This window comes from Molothrus ater, chromosome 2 (genome assembly GCF_012460135.2).
Source record: "Molothrus ater isolate BHLD 08-10-18 breed brown headed cowbird chromosome 2, BPBGC_Mater_1.1, whole genome shotgun sequence".
Classification (NCBI taxonomy): domain Eukaryota; kingdom Metazoa; phylum Chordata; class Aves; order Passeriformes; family Icteridae; genus Molothrus; species Molothrus ater.
The window spans coordinates 106,928,977-106,953,680 of NC_050479.2; the positions used below are offsets into that span (position 1 = coordinate 106,928,977).

General features: G+C 39.0%; 1 protein-coding gene across 1 annotated transcript in view; it reads left to right on the top strand.

The window, feature by feature from the left end:
- Positions 1-24,704, top strand: part of ROBO2 (roundabout guidance receptor 2) — an 875,524-nt gene that overhangs the window by 697,390 nt on the left and 153,430 nt on the right. The window contains exons 3-4 of the mRNA XM_054517862.1: positions 18,447-18,604; positions 20,219-20,339. Coding sequence (XP_054373837.1) covers positions 18,447-18,604; positions 20,219-20,339 — 279 coding nt within the window. The remainder of the gene's footprint in view (positions 1-18,446; positions 18,605-20,218; positions 20,340-24,704) is intronic.

A 24,704-nucleotide genomic window follows, 5' to 3' on the forward strand; every position in this document is an offset into this window, starting at 1 on the left:
CATCAGTCCAAGTAGCCATAAGACTGAAATGTTAATCAAAAAAGTTGTTAGCATTGCCAGTTGGATGTTCTGCCCACTTGGTACTTGAACTTCATTAACTGTCTACACTAATTTTTAAACAAACAGCCTCAGTCCAGCTGTCCTCTTTGAGTATGTCTGCATGACAAAGGCATTAGTTGATGGCTGCAACATGATGTAAACTCTCCCAGGATTCCTGGCAAATACTCCAGGGCTGCTACTGAGTGCTAAAACTCACGTAGTTTATCCTGACTGTAGAGTTGCCTGGGCCTGCTGGATGAGACTGATGTAAATACTTGGGGTGGATCACACTCAGTTTTAATGTGTCTCTGTAGCTGTGCCCTGCAATTGCAGCTGGTATTTGACAGATTCTTTGTTTGTGCTGCTTTTTATTCTTTCTATATTTGGATTCAAGGCAGGAGACAGAAGTACATGTTTTTGGAATCACATTTGGAAAGCACTTCTAACAGATGTTGATAATTGTATGGCACTTTTGGTAATGCTAGGCATAAGGATGAACACAGCTGGTTGAACTGTATTTATTGAAAATAAAATGCTGTGAAAAGTTCTTATTTTAGTATAGTGATTAGGCTGGGAAAATGCAGAAGTATTTGAACAAAAAAAAAACAATCAAAATTTTGTGTGTCAATTGTAAAATACTATTTTGGAGTTCAGAAATAATCTAAATTGACTGCAAGTCATACTGCCACAGTTCACAGCTTTTATGTTTCCTGAATTTTTCACCCCTTTATCTCCAGTTAGATTGTTGTTCCAAATGTATTTGGAGCACATAGGTGACCTTCAGTAACCCTCCCAAATGTATATACCTTCATCTTTGTATAAAATTAAATGTTGCCTGCTGTTTCAGTATTGTATCTCAAATTCTATGGATCCTTGTATGGATCCTGAGCTCCTTGGATGTCTGCAATATTTATCCTTTGGAGTACAGTTTTGAGTTGTTCCCTGCTTTGCTTTTACTTTCAATGTATTTTCACTTTGAACCCATTAATTGTATGTATTGAACACCTGTCCTGTCTCAGATCCCTGAGGTACCCAGCTCTTAACTTCTCTCTACTTGGAGAAGCAGCCATTAATTACCACTCTTTGTTTCCTCTCACTTAGCTAATATTTAATCCACAACAAGAATTTACCTCTTACCCTGTGGTTATTTGTTTTCCTTAATAGTTTCTTGTCAAGAATCTTATCACAGGCCTTTGTCAAGCCAAGTAAGTTATATCTACCAAATCTCCACCATTCTCCCTGTTTCATTAACAATGCCCAACAATTCAAATAAGGCAGGGGCAATGTTTTCCATCAGGGAGGTCCAGCTTTATCAATGTGTGTTTCTATGCTATCAGCCACTCTACAGCTAAATAAAGACATCGTGCCCACAATATCTTTAGTTTCTTTCACATAAAAGTCAACTTTAGGCTGCTTTACTTGGCTTTTTTTTTTTATGGTAAATGTTTAAATAGATACCTGTGACAGCATCCTGCCTTTTTATATAGCGGGGCAATCAAGTTGAAATCACAGCTGATTTTCTATTTTTCCTAATCTTCCTTAAAAATATTTTTGAAATGTTGTTTTAAAAGTACTTTAATTATTAAACATATTTTAGGAGTTCCTAGAGGGTAAAAATATGTCTGTTGCATAGTGAAAATTAATGTAAAGACATTTTGTAGGTTTTTTGCAGTAATCATCAAATTTCCCACTGCAACCTGAATTAGCAGCATTGCAATGCCTGCTTTGGATTCACAGGTAGTATTTCTGAATGTTTTAAATATATTCTGTACAATTTTATTTTAGTGAAGCAACATTTGAATATTTCTTCATTCTTCTTAGTCATCAGTGAGGCTATTACAGAGTTTATGAAGTGCTTCAGAGTCCCAAGTATGAAAATATTTTAGATTTTCAACGGTTGCCAATGTTAGTAAAAAATATGATGTTCAAATATGATGTTATTGGAGTTATTGGAGAAATGCTGATGGAAAAGAAAGTCTTAAAAGCTCCCCCTCTCTGTGACTACCATTGTAGATCTCGCTGTGAAAGTGTTCAGTCACAGGTAAAAACTAGAAGCTCCCATTTCTATGTGAGATGGGCTTATTCCTTTCAGTATTAACTGTCACACGCCTTGAAATAATGCACTATTGTGCTTAGGGAATTCCATCATAGCAGATTCCATGGTTGGGTACCAGCTTTATCTTCATTTCCCACCTCCCTTCCATCTGGGGAAGAATACTTTCTAATTACTTGTGTTTTCCAGATCACTCGTGGTCTTTGCTTCCATGCTGAGTGGAGATTACACTCTCCTATTAGCCCTTTTAAGGCCCAAGGAATGCCAGCCATGCCATGTGTGAGCAATCTGCAGGCACCATTAGCACTGCTTCAGTGCCTCTTGATAACACTCGCCAGGAAGTCAATTAAAGACGTCAGGGGGTGGGCTGGGCCACTTCTTGTTACTAACAGCTCTCATTAGGGGGTGGGGATTGGGGACTTTGAACAGGTGATCCTTACTGTTTTAAATAAGAAATGGGAAAATACCCAGACTAGCTTTCTCCTTTTCCCCCCCCATTCATTCTTTTCTCTTTCCTTCCCTTTCTCTCTTTTTTCCCCCTTATTTCTAAAACAATTTCAAAAGTCTCTGGCAGATATGCCGTTTCACAGAGTCTGAAATCAGCAATAAGTACAAATCTCAACAGAAGAAATCTATACAAACGATAAAGACAACAGAAATCAAATCAGTGTTTCAAAAGTAAAGGAAATTTTGGGTAGTAATTTGTCAGAGCATCCTCTGATCACAGGCAGCCCCTCTAGTCATGATTTGGGCTGAATTGAGGACGCTCTCCCTTTTATAGAAGTTTTTAGTACTGTGTGGGTTGGGAAGCTTGAGAACTTCTAAATAGTCAGGAATATAAAGAATTGTAAAGAATGAAGCAGAATGGGATGTGATTGTCCCTGTGTTCATGTAGAAGTCTCTAGCAGCTGTGAAAGAGTGTATTGCTGGGGAGGACACCAGCGAGGCTGGTGTGTGGCCTTGAGCAGACGTGGTTTCAGTGGTGATGCTAAATTCCTCTGACAGTTAAGTACTGAGGTGGAAGAATTGGTATTTCATAAAAGAAATGTAAAATACACACTAAGGTGCAGAGAAGCCGTGGTAATTAAAAAATTTGAAACACAGTTCATACTTCTGGATGTGTTTTAGAACCTGAGGGTGATTATCATTACTCACCAATGAACCTCGTTTTTTGGCTATTGCAGAAAATGTCAGGAAAACAGAAATGTAAACCAGTTTTGTGTTTCATAGCAAGAGATACAGTTTGTGATCCTTTCTACTGTTTGGGTTTGGCTTTTTTTGGAGGGAGCCTCCTCTCCTCTCCTCTCTCCCTTTTTTCCATTATTACTGTATAGATTTTCCAACACTATGTGGTAGTATACTTTCAGTAGTAGTTCAGCTTTCTTTGTCAAAAGGTTTTGCTTTGAGTAGATAGTAAAAATCTGAACTGAGTCAGGATGTACAGATCCACTCTAGGAACCATCATTATGATTGAGATTAATTCCAAGCATGCAATGGAAGGACTTCCAGTGTTTTTGAATCAATGTTTTTCATCAGCATGGAGGTTGTATGACTCAAGTGTCTTTAGTCTTGATGTGGAGAAAAAGTGGAAATCCTCATTCAAGTCTTCCATTTTTGTTATATGACCCACAAGGTGTTCAGTGGTCCTTTTGAGATAACTTGCTAATTTTTCAGTTTACACAGTGCTTATGTTGAGAAAAACGAATAGAAAAACAAAATATAATTTCTTCTTTTTTTCTTTCTCTTCTCAGTGTACCATCCATCTTCTGGTTTATATTTATGGTCTATCATTTATTTTTGCTTAATAGAAGAGAATACAATGGAGAGGGTTTTCAGCATTAATTCTTATTATGCCAGTTACTTATTTTCAGAATTATTTATTTCCATCTTGCTAAGTGTTTGGGAGAAATGACTTAACTTATCTGCTAGTGTGTGCAATAAAGATAAAATGAGAGACTGTTTACTCCTCTAAAAAGACATGTTATTTGTTTTCTTTTGAAACAACTGACAACATGAGATGTAAATTAGTGTAGAAATAGTAATCTCCATCAGAAAAGTTAGATTTATTAAGGAGTACCGAAAGCAAAATTAAGAAATATGACCTGACTTACTGTATTGTGTTTTCAGCCCACATACTAATATCTCACCAAAAGTGTCCTGGATTTGTTTTTATAAATTTTATTAAGTTAGGCATGATTAGAATTGTCATTTGGACCGCTGTGTGAGGAGCTGTAGGAAGTACAAAGAGGAGATTGTAAAGCTCAACGAGACTGATCTATTTAAATCATCAGCAAAAGGAGCCAGGGAAGTCTGATCATCCGTCTGCATTTGGGATCTGAGATGACTTAATTGTCCAGACTCACCCAGGAAATCTGTGGTAAGCCAGATAACTGGTTTGCATTTTGTACATTCCAGCATGGTACCATAGAAATGCTGTCCTATTACCTATGATGATTTCATCTCTTGAAATTGCTAAGTCTGGTTAGTATTTCATTCTTTTTTCTTTAGATTATTTTTGTTCTAGTCTGTTATTCCTACTAATGGTATAGAGATTGAAAGCTCGCAGACTACTTTTCTCTTTTGTTCCCCTTACACTAATGTGTCTAACGTGCTGCATCTGTTTTTAAGTTTAATTGTGTCTTTGGCATGCTAATCAACTTTCACAAGTCAGAAAAATACATATTGATTGCATTGTGATATCTGTACATTAAAGAAAGAGTATCTATTTTATAGAAGAGAATGATTATTTGAAAGCCATAGAAAAGAACAGTGATTGACATTAAATTAATGCTTCAAGACATCTTAAATGCTGTTGCATTAGACAGTTCCTTGAATGACTCAAGGCTTCCAAGTTGTGTTTTTCTCATCTAACAGTCTGGGCTGTGTACCCTGGCAAGGTGTGCCAGATTTTCTATAAATTTCAGGAGTTAAAATGAAAGTTAGCAAAATATCTTCTACCCTGATGTCAAATAGTGCACCCCAGACACTCCTAATGTTTACTTCTATTCCTAGCTTTTTGACTGTTTTATTACTACATTTTCACTCATTACTGTGAATTAACACATTGAATTTTTCTAAACCAGCACAAAAATTTATTCCAATAGAAAGTTAAAATAAGTATGATTGGACTTTCATGTTTAGTGTAGATCTATGAACCACATACCTAACCTTAATAATATCCACCATTACAGGACAGGAAATTCTACTCCTGAGGTATTCTTTTGGCCAGAATTTTATTACAAGCCAAGTCCTGGCCAAGTCCAGGGCCCAGCCAACCTCTGCTTGGGGATTCTATCATGTGCAAACGTATAGTAGCAATAAATTATGAAAATGAGAGTAAGGCTTTGCAACTGAAAGGCCCCTGCATAATTCCTGGTTGTCCCTGGTGTTGAAAAAGTGATTGGAGGGATATAAAATGACTTAGGAAGTCTGAATTGTAATATATATTGGTGGCAATTTTACCTTATTGTTTTGGAACAGGAATTTACCAAGGGCTTTAACTGTTATCTTTTTTTTAATGTCAATTCAGGTATCACTGTTTCTCAGTTCTGTAAACTGTATCACCATGAACACTTCTCCCAGTTGCAAAAAACAACAGGGAGCAAGCAGGAACATAAAATTATTTTTAGAAAATGCATTTTTAATTATTGAGCTGCTTAATTATTGAGCACTACTGAAAATATCCTGTGAACCTCATCACTATGCAAATGTATTCCGTTTTGGAAACAATTAAATGATAATAAAGCATTCTTTTTTTCTTTTACAACATATTACTGCAATGAAGCTGTTACCTCTCAGTGTGCATTTTAATGAGTTTTAAGTAACATTTTAATGAGCTCAACATTACCATAAACCTAAGGATTAGACAAAATTAAATTTACTGGGAAAAGGAAAGGGTTCATTAAGAGTTAATTATATAGTTTAAGAAGAAATATAACTCATTTTATGATATCACTTCAACCATGAATTCGGCAGTAGATCTATACTTATTAATAGGCGTAGAAATGCCATTATTATATTGACATAAAAACATGGGTTTGCACACTACTGCTCAGGCTTCCAATGAAAGTTTCTGTATTGAAATCCCTGGGTCAACTTTGTTCTTATCCAGTTCATTATTACATCTGAGGAGAAAAAATACCAAGCTTTGTATTGCTGGTTTGTAATTCCACCTTCTATTTTTATAAACATCGTGAACAGTGAAAGCAAAGTTTAATGGATTTACCATTGCCAGTAGGATCTGAAGGCAGGTTCTGAATAAATGTCTGGGATTTATTATTTTAAAAAGGACTGGTAGGGATTTGAATCCAAGCTACCAGCCCTCCTGACATGCCCACTGTAACAGTGATGAATGGCTGCAGTCCAGGCTCCTGGATGCTCAGAAATCACAGGTAAATTCCCACATAACAGCTCTACACTGCCTGCATTTAAATTCAAATATATATTCAGGTGTTGTTGAGATCCTGCATGATGTGGATTTAAAGTGCTCATGTTCAGTAATTTCAGATAACATTGAATTTACTGCTTTGCCAAAGCTGCCATATCTATTTAGCCATTTGACAAAGGAGGGAGGTTGTAACTCAGTGCCCCCAGATGTTTGATTAGAAAAAAACAGAAAAAAAAATCTTACAATCTTAAGCTCATTATTAGTTTTGCTGATTTAGTATAGTCTTTTGTTCATAGGATAGCTCTGTGATCTTCTGTTTAAAAATAAATAAATTATTTCATTGATGTCACAACCTTTTAGTGGAGTGAGGTGTTGAAAACTTTGGTGAGTTTCAGTAAAATGGAGCTGATCTCCTAAACCCTGCTCTTGAGGGGGAAAGAACATTCTAGCCAGATGTCTCCTTGAAGGAGAAAAGCCACGAACTGTGGCCAGCAATTCGACTTGGAGGAGTTCTGTCACTCCTGCTTGAGCCAGACCCAAACGTGTGTCCCAAGATTGGAAGTTCTGGTCTCTGAGCTTCAAAATGTTAAGGTGAACCTGCAGACCCTCACTAAAAGGATGATTCCTTGCAACAGAAGTCAGGGTACTGCTGGCATTTGAAAAGGAAGCCTGATTAGTAACTTGGATTGAATAGGTGAAAGGAAGAGCAAAGAAAAGCTATTAAGCCAGGTAATAAATTCTGGATATGAAAGAAAACCAAGTGCCACTGGCTGTGTGAAAATGAGTCACACAGTACTAAACTTACATTTCTTCAGCAGCAGAAATGTTTCCGTCTCTTCTGAGTTGTTTCCAGCAGACCTGTCTGTTCCTAAGGAAGGAAGGAAGCCCCTGTGAACAGAATTAAGTTGTAAAATCAGACATGTACCAGCTATTGACTGATCATTGTTTAGTGCCCCGTGTCTTCTCCCCCAAAAGCTCACCTCTTTGTATGAATGTGAGCACAGCCAGGCATGTGGAATTCTTCAGAGAGGAAGTGAAAATGTTCTACACCTACATCTGGAATTGTTCAGAAAAAGGAGGAGCAGAGCTACAGAGGTCCTCCTCAAGGGAGAGTTTAATTCAATTTGCCTTAATTGAAGCTGCACAAGTGAACTACAGAATGTTTCCAGTTCTCCTGATCTCAGAGAAATCCCACAGCATTCACTGGTTATATGAGCTATTGCATTTTATATCTTCCTTTTTCTAAATTCCTTAGTCTAAAAATGGGGAAGCATACTGCATAGTTTAACAACATATTTTCCTTGCTGGAAAATCTGCTTTAAGTAGTACTATTCTCTCCTGGCCACTTATTTCCTCTATGGTAATAGCTTGTCATTCTCTCAGTTGTTTATGAATCTGGGCTGTGAACTGGGTCAGTAGAGTGATCTGGGTTAAAGATCCTCAGCAACAGGAGTTGTTGCTTTTTTTTTTTCCCTTTCCTAATTGGCATGGAAGGAAATGTTTGTAGTATTTGGCCTAAAGTCTATCCCAGGTGAATACTGTGGTGGAGGCTAAAAATTCCCTCCATCCAATCCTGTCGACTCTAATAATCTAATCTGCCTCTTTCAATATTGTGCTTTGCCTATCATATGGTGCTTGAATATTTTATCTAGCTGGTATAGCCTCTTGCTTTCCAATGCAATCAAAGAATGACAGTTTCTCTATAAATGTACACAGGTTAACTGGTTTGTGGAAACTACAGACCCAGGTACTGTGTGTCTAGTTAAAATCCATGCTAAGGAGGGAAACGAGTGACTTAAACGTGCTGGGAGGTTTCTGTTTAACATTTTAAACAGAAACCTGTTTTAAATGTTAAACCTGTTCAACATTTAGTTGTGGAATATCGCCTGAGCTGGAACAGAGTCTTTGTTACACTTGCAGTTGGAAGGGAGGTAAGAGGAAGAGGATAGATTGTAAAATGGATTTTGTGTTCTAAAGTGGGATTAACAGAGGTCTTTCAGACCCTTCAGAGGAATGTGAGCCCTTCCTAGGAAGGGCTGTTCCAGCTGTTGAGTGACTTAAAGACTGTTTCACCGGCACATCTCAGGTTGCTGCTTTCCTATCGTGGGGTACATACCTGTGTTGTGCTCTTTGTCAGTTTTCTCTTATTTTAAAGGAGTCAGCAGATCTGTGGTTATCCTGATTTTCTCTTGTACTGAACTGCCAGAGGAATATTCAGCACCAAGGGTTTATAAGGATCTTTGGCATGTGGGGGCTTTATTTTATTACTCTAGTTTCTTGTACTCATCGTTATTTTTATTGTGTAAATTTTGTTGTACATGAAGTAGCACTTTAGGACAGTGATATTAGTTTAAAAAAAAAGGAAAAAAAATGTTTCACATTTACTGCAATCCCCACTATTATGCTACTGTATTTTCAAGAGTGTGCCTGAGTCTAAGCCCTCAGCTGAAGGTCATTTGGAGTCTCAGGCACAGCACAGTGTGGCTGGAGGCTGGAGCTGGACATCCAGGTTCTGGTCTCTCTCTGGGTGCTTAAGCTCCCCTTTCAAAATTGTTGCTTCAGGCTATTACAGTTGGTCTTTGCTCTTGCTTCTTTATTTTTTTTTCTTTTCTTTCCTCTCGCATGATGTAGTGAATAATAATGAGGGAAATGTGAACTCTTACGTTCTTTTTTTTTACTTTTGAAAATAAATGTGAGAGTTGAGTTCTATTTCATATTGTATTGAATAATTACTTGTGCTATTTGAATAGATCAAAACTGCAAAAGGTTACTGGTAAATTGCACTAGTTTCTTCTTTGTTTTGAATGAAAATCTCAGAACTGAGGCTTTCTTTTCATGTTTAGACCACAGAAAACTACTGTTTTATCTAGATGTTTGTGGATTATTTCTAGTTGGTACTGTGTTGACAGAACTGAAATTACTTCATCCTAAGACCACTTTAATATAGGTTCTACATATCATGGTTCTCCTTCTGTTTTTAGAGCTCTGGAAACTTAAATTTATTATGCAGAATGATATAATAACAAGTGACAGATAAATTCTTTAGCATTTGTCAAGACAATGCAGAAAACATGTTCTCTAACTTTTTTTTGTCCATTCTTATATTTCAAATAATTTGAAATTCCTTTTTTGAAGGAAGAATCCAATGGCAAAGCTTCAAAAATGACCTTAACATAGGAAAAAGAAAAAGTTTTTATTGTGTTAAGAGATGACAGACTAGATAGTCTAAAGAACAGCTTCCCTAGGCCATGCATCCCTAGTACTTTAATTTAATGAATATTATGAAAATAATATTGAATTAAAATAATATGCAAACATAAGTGATAGAGGAGTTTCAGGAGGTGGGGCTCTGTTGTAAATTCTTTCAGAGGGGGTGCCTGGACATGCTGACTGGGCATGCCTCAGTAACAGCCACATGAGCACACTTTATGCTTTTCCAGTTTCCATTCAGTATTTGCTGGGAAAAATTCTACAAAAAGTGGAAACCATTGAGCCTTTCAGAAGGTTGATGACTGAAGGTCAGGTCCAGAAGGAGATGCTGCTGCTGAGCCTGTGTGCCATGACCTGCCTGTTTGTGGGACAGAGCACATGAGGCCAGCCAGCCTTATGGAGCCTGTTGAAATGGCATCTGGCAAGCACCCCAAAACTGACATGGGGATGGTTTGCAGGATGGGCAGGGAAGTCTTTGAGGAGCAGCAGGCAGCTCCCACTGGTGTTGTGTACCAGCTGTGGGCGCATCTCACGCTCCACGTCTGATGAAGTGTGGCTGCATGGGCCCCTCGTGATGGAGTTACAAAAGCTCATTGAGGAACACATGCCTTGCTATATCTGCTCAAATATCTCATTTCCAATCCTGACTTCTGAAGGGAGCAGCACAAAAGAAATAAAAAAATCCTGTTCACAAAAAATCGAATAGATGAGTTTTAGCTTATAATTAACAGATAGAGACCATGGTTGGGCATGGGAAATGGAGGATGGATGGAAGAGGATTCCTATGTTGGGCAACGGCCCGTTTTCTTTGATGCTTTGCCTAATGTGTCTGAAGTATAGCAGTAATGTGGCAGTGCCCCCTGCCAAGACAGGAAAGCATCCCAGCTGTTGTGTATGTGTTGTGCATGTGTACACAAGAAGTTTATTAGAGGCTATTCACACTTCAGTGGAGCTCTGAGATTGCAGTCTGTATTATATTGGCTAAATGAAGCATGTAACATTCTATATTTCTCATACAAGAAATATTCATTCATTTGTATTCATTTTCATGATTCTCAGCTGCTCTTATTCCTTTGTTTTACTGAGGGCACACGTACATTTTAGGTGTTTTGGCTGGGCTGGAACTGGAAGCTCAGGGGACTGATGGAGTTAAAGTGGTTGTAGGAGAACCAACTTCAGTTTGGAAAGGGAAAAAATGCAGTTGGTCAGTGTTGTCTCAAACTCTAGGTAGCTTTCATTAGGTTGAGCTAATGATGTGCTACAAGTACCCTGGCAGTGCAGCTTTTGTACTCACACCAGCAAACCTGCATGTTAATATACTGTACTTTTTGAACCTCACTAATTAAATCTGCCCTTTCTGGGGAATTTTTCTGCTGTACACAGAGACTCAAAATGTACAGTGCATTTTCTTGTGTGCTCTTCTCAATCACATGGTGAAAAGCTCCCACCAGAGTTTTGTTTGTGTATCAGTAACATCTGAGGTTTTTTGTATGACATTGCTTTTGAAAATTTTTACGTATTTATAATTGTTTTAAGTTTCTTTTTTTTTTTTTTGGTTGGTTGGCAACCAAAGGCAAACAGGCAAAGTCCAAACTATACTTTTATAACAGTAGTCTAGGACATTGTGGAGGACTTCTGCTTTTTCTAAACACAATCCTCCCTACGGTGTTGTTGGGAGGGAAGCATCATTGATGGGATTTGAAGTCTCTAGTGCTTTTGGTGAAACTTGTTCCATATTCCTGCTGTAAAGAAGACATTCTGGCATAAAAGTGACAGAAAAAGTGTCAGTTCAATTTTCATGTGGTGTTTCCTTAAGTTGTGTTCGCTTCCACATCTGATACCCACATTAGTTGGTAAAAAAATAAATAAGTCATTTATTTACTTATGTAATGCCCATGATTTTCTGAATATGTAGTCCATTAAAAGTGAAGATCATGTAAAAGCTGTCTTCAGATCTGAGTTAAACTGCTTAATGTCTGATCCTTGTTAAATTTTAAGACTTACAGCAGACCATGCACTTTTTAAAAGTTTCTTGTCTATAATTATGGTGGCAGTTCTTCTAGAAAGTCTCTGAACTTTAAGCAAGTAGTTGGGTTTTCAGTTTCAGTGAAATAAAACTCCTAGTAATGTGCCTCTTGTTCACATTAGCAATCTGTGCAGTGCATTCATCAAGACTGATTATGCTTTAAGAATAAGAAAAAAGAAATCTGTTCTGTATCCTAGAGAAAATTTTTCAACGTATTACGTTGTATAGCTTTAGATTTCTGAAATTACTTCAATGTGGTCTTCAGGATATTTGCATTCATAAAGAATACTTGGTTATGCTTATTGCTTCCCTTTGCCTTTCTTGACTGTCAAAACACAGTGATGCTTTTGAAGATTTATAGCAGATGGGTAATGAGATTGCTGACTGTTAACTGCAGCATTCAGAATTTGCTGGTGGAAGGAGGTGGGAGTTTAAAAAAGGGAGAAGGTTATTGGGGATTCATTGCAAGGAAGACAGGTGATAGAACTTTGTTTTCAATCAGGAGGCTTAAACATAAATACGTAATGTTCTAAATTAGAAAATTCTCCTTTCTTCATGCTATCTAGTAGTCATATAAAGTCTTTCAGAAAAAAAAAATTACAGAGGTGTCAGATTGCATTCAAGTGATCATAGTGAATCACAAGAAAGGCAAGGAGATTATACAATTTTGCAGTAGGTATACTCAGCCTGTATTGCATATGCTTAATTCAGCCAAATAGCAGCCTTTAAAAAATCAGAAAGAAATCATAAACTAAAGTCTGCAGTAACTATCACTTGTATACCTGTGTAAAAAGGGAAAATAGGTCAGCAGTGCCCTTAACTGGGCTAGAAAGATTTCAAAGTCTGACTCCTGACAGTGTGTGCTGTAAATAAGAAAGGAAAAAGTTGGTCTTCTTTCCTGACCTTTATACAGGTACACCTAGTTGGGGTACATCTCAGACTACAATTCAGAGGAGAGGCAAAAAGCCAGCTATCTCCCACTGACTCCATTTGGAATGTCTCCTTATTTGGAATGTCACTGTTGCTTCACCCACCTCAACACTGTAATTCTCTGTTCACCTGGTTTAATATATTCTGTCTTTAGAAGCAAAGCTTTTGCATTTAGACATTAATGTTCATCATAATTTTCTCTATGTCCATATCTGTGTATGTGAACAGTTAAAAGTTGTAGAGGATATATCAGGGTTTTCTCCATATTTTTGTCTTTACTGAGGCCTGCGATGCTACCCTGATCTGTAAGTACTGGTTAAGCACATGAAATATGAATGAGAAAAAGGGATGAAGCCAAAGATAATTGCTGAATTGGCAAGGAAAAAGATTCTTGTTTTGTTTCTTGATGCAGGTATCTCTGTGCTAACTGTTACTTTGATTTCTAGGAACCTTACTAATCAAACACTGTTGAAGCTGCTATATAGCTGCTATATACTTTGAAAATATCCTAACACTCTGAAAATTATTCTCATGGACATGGGGCTTCATTTTACTGAACATATTTGAGTCATGGTATATTAGCTAACATTTGTGTCTGCTAGGCAGTATCAGTATGAGGAGATACGCAAAGGATGGGAAAAACGGGAGGAAAAATTTTATAGCTTCTTATAATATATTTTTTAAAAGTAGCAGCTTTTTCCTGGCTGCAGCTTTCTCCTCTGCACATGCAGAGGGAGCTCAAGAACTCCCTGAGAGTCTTGCCTATGACTATTGCCAAGGTTGGGTGGTTTTTGTTACATTTTTTCTTACAAAATGAGGCAGAGACAGTTGGTGAAACAAAGAGGTTGGGCAGCAGCATCTTCAAACAAAGTGTGTTATTATTCTTCACAAGGGAAGTTGTCTGTGACCCCTTGGTTTTTTTTTTTTCTTTCATCCTGTTTCAGCAGGTAGTGCTGGCTTGCTCAGGGACCATTTCAGCAGATCATACACATTAGTCAAGATCTAAAATACCTCCCTGCACCATATGCTACCTAAAGTATAATAATCCTTTAATCTGCCCACTGCATGACATCTGGGCAGTTATTTGACTTAATAACTCATGTCAATTGTTCATATCAGTATGTATCAGAGGGGGGAAGTGCCAAAGCAGTGGCGGGGAGATGAGGATTTAGGAAAATGCCTGTGGGGAAGTGCCTTGGATCAGGGGAGACCTACCTGTGGTGTGGCAGGTGACCAAACCATCACTGATGTGGCTGTGTAAAATCTTTATAGGAGAATAATATTATTCTGAGATAAGCACAAAACAGGACAGGAGGGGGAAGATGAGCTGCCAGGACCCAAGTTACAGAAGCGCATTAATATTTACTCAATATCTCTTTATACCCTCTAGTCAGCACAACAGATGTAGCTGTGTTTTAAGACATTATAATTCATTGAAAAGGGCAACAAAGATACTCTTTCCCTCCCTCCTGTCCCCGGTAATTTCAGATGTTCGCCATGCACACAGAGGGGGAGGAGGTAGAGAGACAAGCGCTGGTGGGAGAAGAATGCAATTATCCCAAAGCCTCCTGACGGGCATCCACTTCTTCCTTCCAGCTTAGCTGCTCTGACCACAGGCTGGGGGCTCGTGGGACGTGGACCAGATTGAAAAAGTGGAAGCAGACAGATGGTTATTTGTAATCATCATGTAAATGTAAATCCTATAAAAATGTTTTCTTTCTAAGGGCCTAAAAGCTGGAAAGAAGGATTAAGGCATGGATATCCAGCCTAGAATAATTTTGACCCCACCACCTTCCCTCCTACCCCATAAACATCGTGCCTTTATCTCCACTTCCTTTAAACAAATTGCTGGAACCTCAGCTGAGGAAATTAATTCAGTTTCCATGTAATTCCCTGAGTTTATGAGCCTCAGTTTGACCGAGGCCTGGATTTGGGCCTGAACTGGCAGGTGCTGTTTAGCAGCTGCCTTGGGAGCAGGGGCTCCTTTTTGCCTCTTTCCCCTCATCCCTCGCTCTGGCAGGTGCGTGCTCCGTGCGTTTATCCCCTTGCTGGATGTGCTCCCTTTCCCTGGTTACACTCCTGGCTACCTGGAAATGGCCGTGGGGGGCTTTGCTTGCCTTCAAGGCTGCCGTGACTGCTCACAGCCATCTCTCTTGTTTGAGCATCATCAGCTTGTTTGAGCCACAAAGAGGCCGATCAAACTTTAATTACCTTTTGTCCGCAGCGCCGTTGCAGGCTGTGTGCACGCTTTAGCTGCTCTTCGCAGCTCTCTCATCCCTCAGTGCCTTTCCACACAGTGGGGCTCGGCCATCTGGAAGCTTTTTGCCCTTGCAAGGCTTTGGCTTTTGAAACGTGAGGGTGTTTGTGCTGCTGTCAGGCTTGGTGGGGGGAGCAGCCCCTGGGGTGCATCTGTGCTGCAGTCCCAGGGCTAGGGGGCCATCTTCCCCTTTGGCACCTCTTGTTTAGTCGTAAAATAGGAGAAAAGTTTGGCCTGGAAGGGTCTTAAAGATCACCCAGTACCCCATGGGCAGGGACACCTTTCCTAGACCAGGTTGCTCAGAGATCCACCCAGGCTAGCCTTGAACATTTTCAGGGATGGAGCATCCAGAATTTCTTTGGGCCTCGCCACCCTCACAGTAAAGAATGTGAGGTAACACCCAAAAATATAGAGAAGCACCCATGCAAGCACCAAAATTGGAATAAAGCAAAGCAAGAACATCCCAAAAAGAATGAGGAAGAGGAGCCTGGTGGCAACATGGTGCTGATTGTGTTGAATTTTCAAAACACTAGTGTTTGTGCCCTGCAAAAAGGGCCCTGATGTTGGCTGGCTTCTCAGGGGAACAAAAGCCTTTTGCCTGTGTAGGGAGCGGGTCTGCTGAAGCACACTAATAGTTATTTGGAAGTACCCAGCAATTGTGGATAATTGGCTGAGGAATATTCTGCAGCTCTCAATCATTTTTCTGTTTTCACAGATGGTTGTACCATTAGGTGTTGTGAGTGCACCAATGTCCAACTTTTCCATTTACGGTGCTAGTACGTGTGAACTCAGATTCCAGCTGATGGTTCTTCCTTCTTCCTGTGCCTCTCCAGGAGGACAGCCAAGCTCACCAGCTCGTGCTCTGCCCTCCTCTTCCCTGCTCCCTCTCTTGGGGTGATATTTAGATGTTCTGGGGTGATTGGGCTGATCAGATTAACATCTGTGCCTTATTTCATTGTTGTTAGATTGCATTAAAATACTGAATCACAGGAATGGCTGCCTGGCTCTTTGCTCTTTACCTTGTTTTTCTCTCTGCTTTTATTCATTTTTTTTTCCCTAAAGTTAGTCTTCCCCCTCTTCCTCTCAGAGTTATTTTCTCACTTTAATTTATATTTCATGCATTTATCTCTTATCTTTGCTTTTCTGTCACTGCTTTATTTTTTTCCCTCTTTCTTTTTTCTCCAACCTTTTTTTTTTCCCCTCCAAAATACAAAATGCTTTAGATGGAAAGTGTGAGATATACCTATTCAAGATTCAGGTATGTGCTGACATACAGAGCAAGATTAAGCAAAGCCTGTAGCATCAATTTTGTCTTCTGTTCAAGCCAGTTTTGCAGTGCGGCCTTGGGTAAAGGAATGTGATAAAATCAAATCACCTCTTAGCCTCATATTCTGAGGCTGATTGGAGCCTTACACAGTTGCTGGGATGATTCAGAGAAAGTTAATGTAATTTGCTGTGTATCACTGCAAGAAACTGTGTTTGTCAGGTTCATACAGCAGTGTGAAATGTTCAAGGAAAATGCTTTCCTTAATATTGCTGCCAGGAGTTAAGAATCAGGAATATAAAGCCATTATGTGGTTGGATCTGCTGATTTTCTGGGGATTTTCGACTAAGGGATTTGCACTGAAGTTCTGTAATTACATGTAGAACCAAGCCAATAAAAATAATATTTATTTTGTGTGTAATAATAGCAGCAGAAATTAGTTTTTATCTATTTACCATTTATACAAATGTGGACATAGCATTGTCTAGAAGTACTTTTTCTTCCTGTGTATCATGGGGATCACAGAAACATATGAAACTGCTTTCCTAAAAAACATGATTTTTTGAAGACTTTTTTCCGGTTCTTTCCCTGACATTCCCTTGATATTGACTTTCCTGGCTTTCCAAAGTGTTGTACTGCCAATAGTCAGCAGCCCATGATCTTCATCATACCAATTCTGTGCTCTGTATTGCATAAGTTACTTCTTCCACTTGATATTGAAGTTGTATAAATTCCATTTCTGCCAATCCGATTATTGTGAATCAGAAGCTTTGTATTTTTCAGAAATATTTGGGGATTGAGGTTTTTGTTGTCTGTTTGGTGTGTCACCTCAGAAGACTACGGGTTCTTGCCAGAGCTGCATTTGTTGCCAGCTGCCTCCTGTCACTTTTATTTTATGCTTCAAGAGCAAGACCTAAATAGTCACTCTTTGTGTGTGTGTGTGTTAGAAAAGGAATTAACTTCCAATTAATTCCCTCCTTCCTCTGGGATCTACCTGTGTATCCCAAAATGGAGAACAATAAAAGTTACCTCCGTGTCATTTCGAGTGCCAGATACATACAGCCCACTCACCTCAGACTATTCAGAGACCAATTCTTGTATGTATTAATCATATTTTTCTCCTGGCTTATTACAGAAGAGAAAAATATTCAGTTCCAAATGTTAAAATGGGGCACGTTTTATTAACATTGAAAGCAGTAAATTATCTCTGCTTGCGAAATGAGACTGAGCAATTTCTGCTGAACTCTTCCTGACTTGCCCCTTCACTAGGATACAACGTTTTCTAATTTCTCAGAGGGCCCTGGTTCCATTAAGGGTGAGAACTGTTTTAAAGGTGCAATGAAAGCCATGCTTAGCTGAAATTCAAGGAGGGGCAATGCCCTAAATTCTATTTCACTGGCTCATCTAGAGCTATTTTCAGTTTTATGTTTATAAGAATGTCAATTAACCTAGAGACTAGGACACACATGGAAGAATAAGGATGAAGTGGATATCATTCTAACACACTGAAGCCAGCTAGTTGGACCTAATCCTTTACAGAAGCTTGATTTACATAAGAAGCCAGTCTGTGTAGCCTAATTTAGTTCTCAAACAGCTTGGTGATTTAAATGCTCTTTCTTTTCAATGTAGTAGGATAGGGCTGGTCAAGGTGCCGGAAATGTTAGAACTAAAATTATAGAAGGAAGAAATAAATATGCTGGAAGTACATTACTATCAGTTTTATTTCTGTGACCCCTTTCAGAAATGGTGACCATTTTAGCATGCATGTTCCAGAAATATGATAGTAACAGTAATAATGGCAATGCCCTTGACCAAGGTGTAACTCTGCAGCTCAGTATTACTTCTGTCCCTTTGTTACCTTGTGCTGGAATTGGAGACCCAGACAAGGCAGATATTCAGCAGGTTGTTTTCTGTCATGAAAAGAACTCAACATCCAAGCTGCTTTTGTAATGATGGAAAGTGATCCTGTCAAAGTTAAGAGGAGTAATGGGTGCTACATATCTTTGTAACTTAAAAACAGAGACGTGTTCTTATCTGGAAAGGAAAAAAAAAAAAAGGGAGAACAGAAGCTCTGTATGTGAAGTCTGACTCCAATTGGACAAAAGGGCATATCTGCCCAGCTTCATTTTTGAAGTCAATATAAGAAGCAAAGTCATCCACTAATAATGGTTGAGATTTTTTTTTGTTTAATAGTATGCGTTTCTACATTATTTTTCCTCCACTTACAATGCCATCACTTCTGTTAATTTTTTTCCCCCTTTCCTTCCTTTGTTGCTCTAGTGCTGCGGGATGACTTCCGGCAGAACCCTACGGACGTGGTGGTGGCAGCGGGAGAGCCCGCGATCCTGGAGTGCCAGCCGCCCCGGGGGCACCCCGAGCCCACCATCTACTGGAAGAAGGATAAAGTCCGCATTGACGACCGGGAGGAGCGCATCAGTGTGAGTGCAGCCCAGGTGGCTCCTCATCTGTGGGCTCAGAGCTGGGTGCAGCAGAACTTACACAGCTTTACGGCCTTGCCCATAGAAATTGGCCGCTGTTCTTGGCAGTTTGCCTCTCTGAGCTTTCCCAAATGAGGGGGGCAGGCTGTTTGTTGCTCCTAGTCTGGCTCTCCAGCTTGAGCTTCTTTGAGGGTTGGTTTGTAAGTCCAGTGCGATGGAGGTCTGTCAGAACTGGAGATTCAGTCACAGAAGGTGCTCAGTTAGATGAAGGATGCAGTGGATGTCTTTGGTTTTACCTTTTCTACATCTCAGTTCTCCAAACAGAGACTATCAGAGAGGTGTTTATAAGTAAATTCAGTCAAATCTATGAGGTGGACAAATAATCCCTGGGAAAAAACCCAACATCTTAGAATGATACCAGTGATTTTATAGTTATTGCAGTAATCTGGATGTGTCTAAATGTAGGCTGAAGTCATACTCTAAAGAATTACGGTTCCTGAAATGAATAAATGTTGAGCAAATGAGTAACACTGGTTGAGTTCTGTGGCTGTTCATTTCTTGTACTGAATGAAAAAGGATCCAGCAGAAATATTGAACTTATCGAGTGATTAGAGATAAATCATGGCCCATGCAAGCAAATTGGATAAATTAAGGGGTTGAGAACATGTTTCATTCCTAATTTTTAAATGCTTAGCTTTTCACCATTAATATTTCTTCAATAAAGTTTTATGTTGAATGGAATGATTCAGTGCTGACCTTATTCAACATGGAAGTACCATCAGGAAGCTTTTTAGTGGCTCTGGATCCCTAAGGAATTACTCCAAGCCAAAGAATCTGAGCTGTTGCTGTTTGTGAACCAGGCTCTCTGTGCTAGGGTCTACTCAAGAGTAGAAGAGCAAGGAGTGGCAGAGAACTGGCTATCATTCCCTGACTCTCAAGTTTCTTTAGTTAAATCCCCAGCTTATTTTGAAGCACCCCATTGTCTAACCTTTGACACTGTGACTTCACAAGCCACAAATTTTTGCTTTATTTCTTTCATCTATCCTTCTCTTTCTCTCTGTAAGCACCCTCTATAACCAAGAAAATATTAACTGTCAGGTGAATGCTCAGTTTGGGCCAGATTCAGTCTGTTTGCCTTAAAAAAAGAGAAAATCTGTCTTCATTAGTGATCAAGGAAAATGTTCAGACACCAGTAAAATAAAATCATCTGAATAAAACTAAGTCAGATTGCCTTGTTTTTTCAGAGAGATGTCAAGAGTGCTTTAGATGTTACCATGGAAGAAATAAAAGTACTCTGTGCTGCCAAGAGACAGCAAGAAATGTAATCTTTGAAATGTAAAGAATCTAATGAAAGCCAAAGGAACAAGATCAAATGCAGTTGAAATTAGTTGCAAATTGAAATTAGTCAGTGGGATAAAAATAGAACAGCTTAAAGATATTTAAATATATAAGTATATAATTTTAAAACTGTACCTATATTTGCAAACAAAAGTTTAGTGTCTTGGTTGTAGAACTTGTCACCCAAGAAGGTAGCACTTTTTCTGAGGTATTTTGTTTACCTGAAGCTACCTGTATTTTGTTTAACCTGAAGTTCTGTTCCTTGTTTTGAAACAGATCCGTGGTGGGAAGCTGATGATCTCCAACACCAGAAAAAGTGATGCAGGGATGTACACGTGTGTGGGGACCAACATGGTGGGGGAGCGCGACAGTGACCCTGCAGAGCTGACTGTCTTTGGTAAGGACACCCCTGCTTTTATTGCTTTTTCCCTACAGATGTCAGAGGCTGAATTACCCTGGGTGGCTCCTCAAAACACGACACAAAGCAAGGTTAGCAAGCACAGCAGTACTGCTCAAGATGCATTTCACAGCTCCAGAAGGACACCAGGTTTTAAAAGCTGCTGTTTGTAATGATGGAGCTGTGGTGGCTCAACATTTTCCTTCTGAGCACATAGTTTCAGTCTGATTGGAGGTCTACAGTGATGTGCATGACCAGAGATGTTATTGCAGGACAATGCTCTCCCTCACAGAATGGCCAAATGTAATTAAGCTACGTCTAATACAGTTGACAATGCCTGCTTACCAGAGATTTAGACCAGGATTGCCTATTTAAATAATTCCCTATTCCTGAGGGGTTGTGAAATCAAACCTTTGTAGGAAAGCACAAAAAACCTCACTTGATCAGTAAAACATCATTGGAGACAATTCCAAAATCAAATTTTTGAATATATAGCAGTAACTTTTAGCATTCATATTTAAGACGACCTGAAACAGCTTTTTCTCCTGTAAGCCAGGACAGCATTTAGATTTTTGGTGCTGCTGAATGAATTAAAAATGAACAAGCTTCCTGTGTGAAAGAGCTTCTAGACCTGATGGGCAAGGCAATAAGTGGGCTGTTAGGAGCACTTGCCCCATGGTTAGGGTCCAGAGCAAGGAAAGACTAATAAACCAACTTCGAGCTGGATCCATCCTGCTAACAACTGGCTAAAAAGCAAAGCCACAAAATCATGCTGAGGTACATCCTACAGTCGTGGTTTTGTAGGAATTAGTCAAGAGGTTCTGAGCAAACAGAGGAAGGTCAATAAGGAAAAAACTCTTGCTGCTTAGGAAAACATATCTATGCTGACAAAAGAGAGAGAAATAATGTTAATGTTCCATCCTGCTGCACCTCTTTGATACAGTGCTGGAATTCCAAACAAGACCCTTTGTAACCCCAGAGAGATGTTTAATAGAAATCCTGAGGTCCTTTGTGAAGCAGATGCTCCAGAGTTTTTCACCTTCGGCCTAATATGGTGCACTGGAAAACCCAGTCACACACATTACCATCCCAGTTTTTGCATGTATGTGCAATTCAGCATTTGTTTATCCACTTGAAAAGAATATATATATAATGTGATTCACAGAGAAAGGCAGAGAAAGATTTTTCTAGACAAGAGTCACAAATTTCTGAGGATATGCTGCTTTCCAGCTTTTCTGAAGTGAAAAGGTTTCCACCCCAACTGGTTTGTTGTGGATTCATAGAAACATGCGGCTTTTAAAGGCAGAACTATTATACCTTGCCAAAAAAAAAAAAAAAAAAACCACAGAGAAAGGATCCCTGTCAAATTATTATGCCCTTTGCAGCCAATCTGTTAGAATTGTAGCTTTATACAGATGCAAGAGAGACATGACATATCTCCTTCATCAGTTTAAGTACTGCTAATCTCTGGTAATACTCCCTGTGGATAGCAAGCAGATTGCAGTCCTAAACTACAAAGCCTTAAGAAATCCTTAAGAAAATAATTTGTTAAAAAGCATTGAACTGTAGGAATGAAAACTGAAATGTGCATGTAATTTCATATCCTGCAGAGCTATGAAACATATTAGGTTCGTCTTGATATGTAAAATAATACATAACCAATTACAATATTCTGATTTTTTTACAGGGTATAATCATAGCAATCAACTTGCAAAAATACAATCTAAAACTATTTGGTGAATACCAAACAAAATCAGCAATAAATGAAATTAGATATTTTAATCCTTCTTAATTGCGTTAGACTACCTGAAGAAAATTGTATTTAAAATTCCCTACTGCAGTATCTTCCTATCTGCATTTTTCCTTCTGTCTGGGTGTTCCCAGATACCTCCCCACCTTCCATTCTGCTGTGCAAGAATAGCATGCAGGAAGCAGGTGCTCAGGTTATGACCTGCTGTCTCACAAGGTGGTTTGGCTGCCCCGTGGCCCTGAAGCTCTGTGCTGCTGCACTGGGCTCGCTGTAACATCGTCTCCAGGCTAGTCCCGATCTCTCCATACCAAAGGAGGGGACTTGTCCAGCAGTTATATTCCATTCCTGAACTCCAGGCAGCAGCCCATGTGTGAGCAGGGATGTGCACAGGGACTGGAGAGCATTATCCATGATGTTTCCAGGAAGCAATGTGTCTACTGGACAGTCCAATAGCTCTAACCACTCACAATAAGTCAAATGAATCCAGCGACTCTGGCAAACGTCGGATTGGCTCTGCGTGTTCAAATTGGCTTCACTGAACACAGGCAAAACCACCAGGATTGTATGTTAGGTCCACAGCCTTCCTCTAATATGACTCACAGCTCTGAGGAACATGGGAATATTGCAAATGTTGATGAAAAATATACTATAAATACTTATATGCAGTTCATGTGCCAAACTTTAACTGCTTTGAACATATTTGAAAATGGACTACACAATAAAAATAAGGAGATCTTGACTGAGTGAGTTGAAGAATTTAATAGGGGACTGGGAAGCCTATAGCTGGTGCTGATTCTGGAAAGGAATGTATGTTAATTAGCTGATCAGTCATGTCTTCATTCCTTTCCCAACTAACAACCCTCCAAACCCTTTCCACAGTGTGAAGGGAGCCTTAGTAAACATATTATGTAGGAAAAGGAACTGTTCATACTAGCTCTCAAACCTTTCCAGTAACCATCTACTTGTTACTTTTGGCTTTGCATGTTCTTCTGTAATACCTGGAGTTAACTTCTACATGTGACTTGTGACAGATCTCTGGCTCCCTGTACAGTAAATTTAGCTTGAGGCATTGCCTCTGGAAAAACTGAGTCAGTGTGGTGGGAACTGGTGGCCCAATAGGAACAGCATGGGAGCCTAGCCTGAAAGATTACACTTTTCCTGAGTTTAAAAACAGTAAAATAAAATGGGTCAGAAGAACCTTGGGAAGCAGTAGGGGGAGAAAATAAAATTTTCCCATGTGCAGAATATGTCCACTTGGCTAGGTACCCATTCAATAACTTTTACTGACAGATAGTTATGAATAATATATATAGAACTTTGACTTTTTTCCCCAAAGTTTATCTGCATAGGAAACATTGTTTTCAACATTCAGGCACTCTTAACAGTAAACTGGTAGTGTCAATGCAGATTGCATTAGTTTTGTTCCCAAATCATGGTTGTTCTATTAGCAGAAAATTGGCAAGTTTTCGTAGTAAAATACCATAAAGTTCTTATAAGCAGTGCTATCCAAAACTGTGTTTTGAAGAGTGACCAAGATGCACTACATTTTGTTAGTCTTCTTTCTCAAGCATTACTGCTAGTTTTTGCCTTGATGAGGCTCCAATGTGTAATCTTGGAGCAAAGCAGAAAGACAGGGTCTGTCACAGTCTTAAGTTGCACTTTAAAGGAAGTTAATAACCTCAGTCCTAATGCTCACAAAAAGAGGCAGCATGGGACTTGATTATTGTGTGCACACTATTCTAAAGGCCAATTTCCGAAGTGTAAGTGATACAAATTAGGTTGCATTGCTTGTGTTTGGGCTCACAGCCCTTGGCTGAACAGAATTAAAGCAAGATGCAAAACAGAAACAGTTTAATTCCAATTTGTATGAAAGCTTTGTTTGTAAATACATAATATGGAGCCAGAAATTAAATAAAGAAGGAATTACTCTTTATGATAACCTTTATCATTTTGTCATGCTACTTCACCATTCTGAGGTAAGTTTTCAAGTTAACTATTTCATGGTTTTTTTTATTTCCCTTTGCACTTAAAATGGCAATGTTTGAAGAGAATGTACAAAGGTATATCTTGTATATTGATTCTAAAGCTCAGTGAAATCAATGAAAGCCTTAGTCTACCAACTTCAAGAGGCTGGCATCAAGCAGTGGAAAAAGATATATTTAGAAGAGCCTCAAAAGAATATAAAGCATAAGTAAGAAGAGTAAAAAATATCTTTAAAAGATGTGCCAATTTGGAGATATTAAAGATTGTTTTGGATTAATCTTTGATTTTATCTTTGGTATCTGAAGCTTTTTTCAGCTAATAAGGTCCTGTGGGATGAAGAGGTATTCTTGTCTGATGCTTGAGGAAGTATTTGTGTTTGATGTTTTGTAGATATTGTCAGACTGAAAGAGAAACCCTAGTTTCAGAAAAAGAATGACTATGATAACATAGTGTTAGAAGAAAAAAATCCCCAAAATCCCTTTAATGAAGACACTGTGCCCCATTTTACTTTCTTGAGCTCTGCCTGTGTGGAAGGCTTTAGCAGAGTCTTGACCCATTGTATCCTGGAAAGCTTTTCCAGTCACATTGAAAAATCTTCCAAAACCAGGTGTACATTCATAGGTCAAGACAGA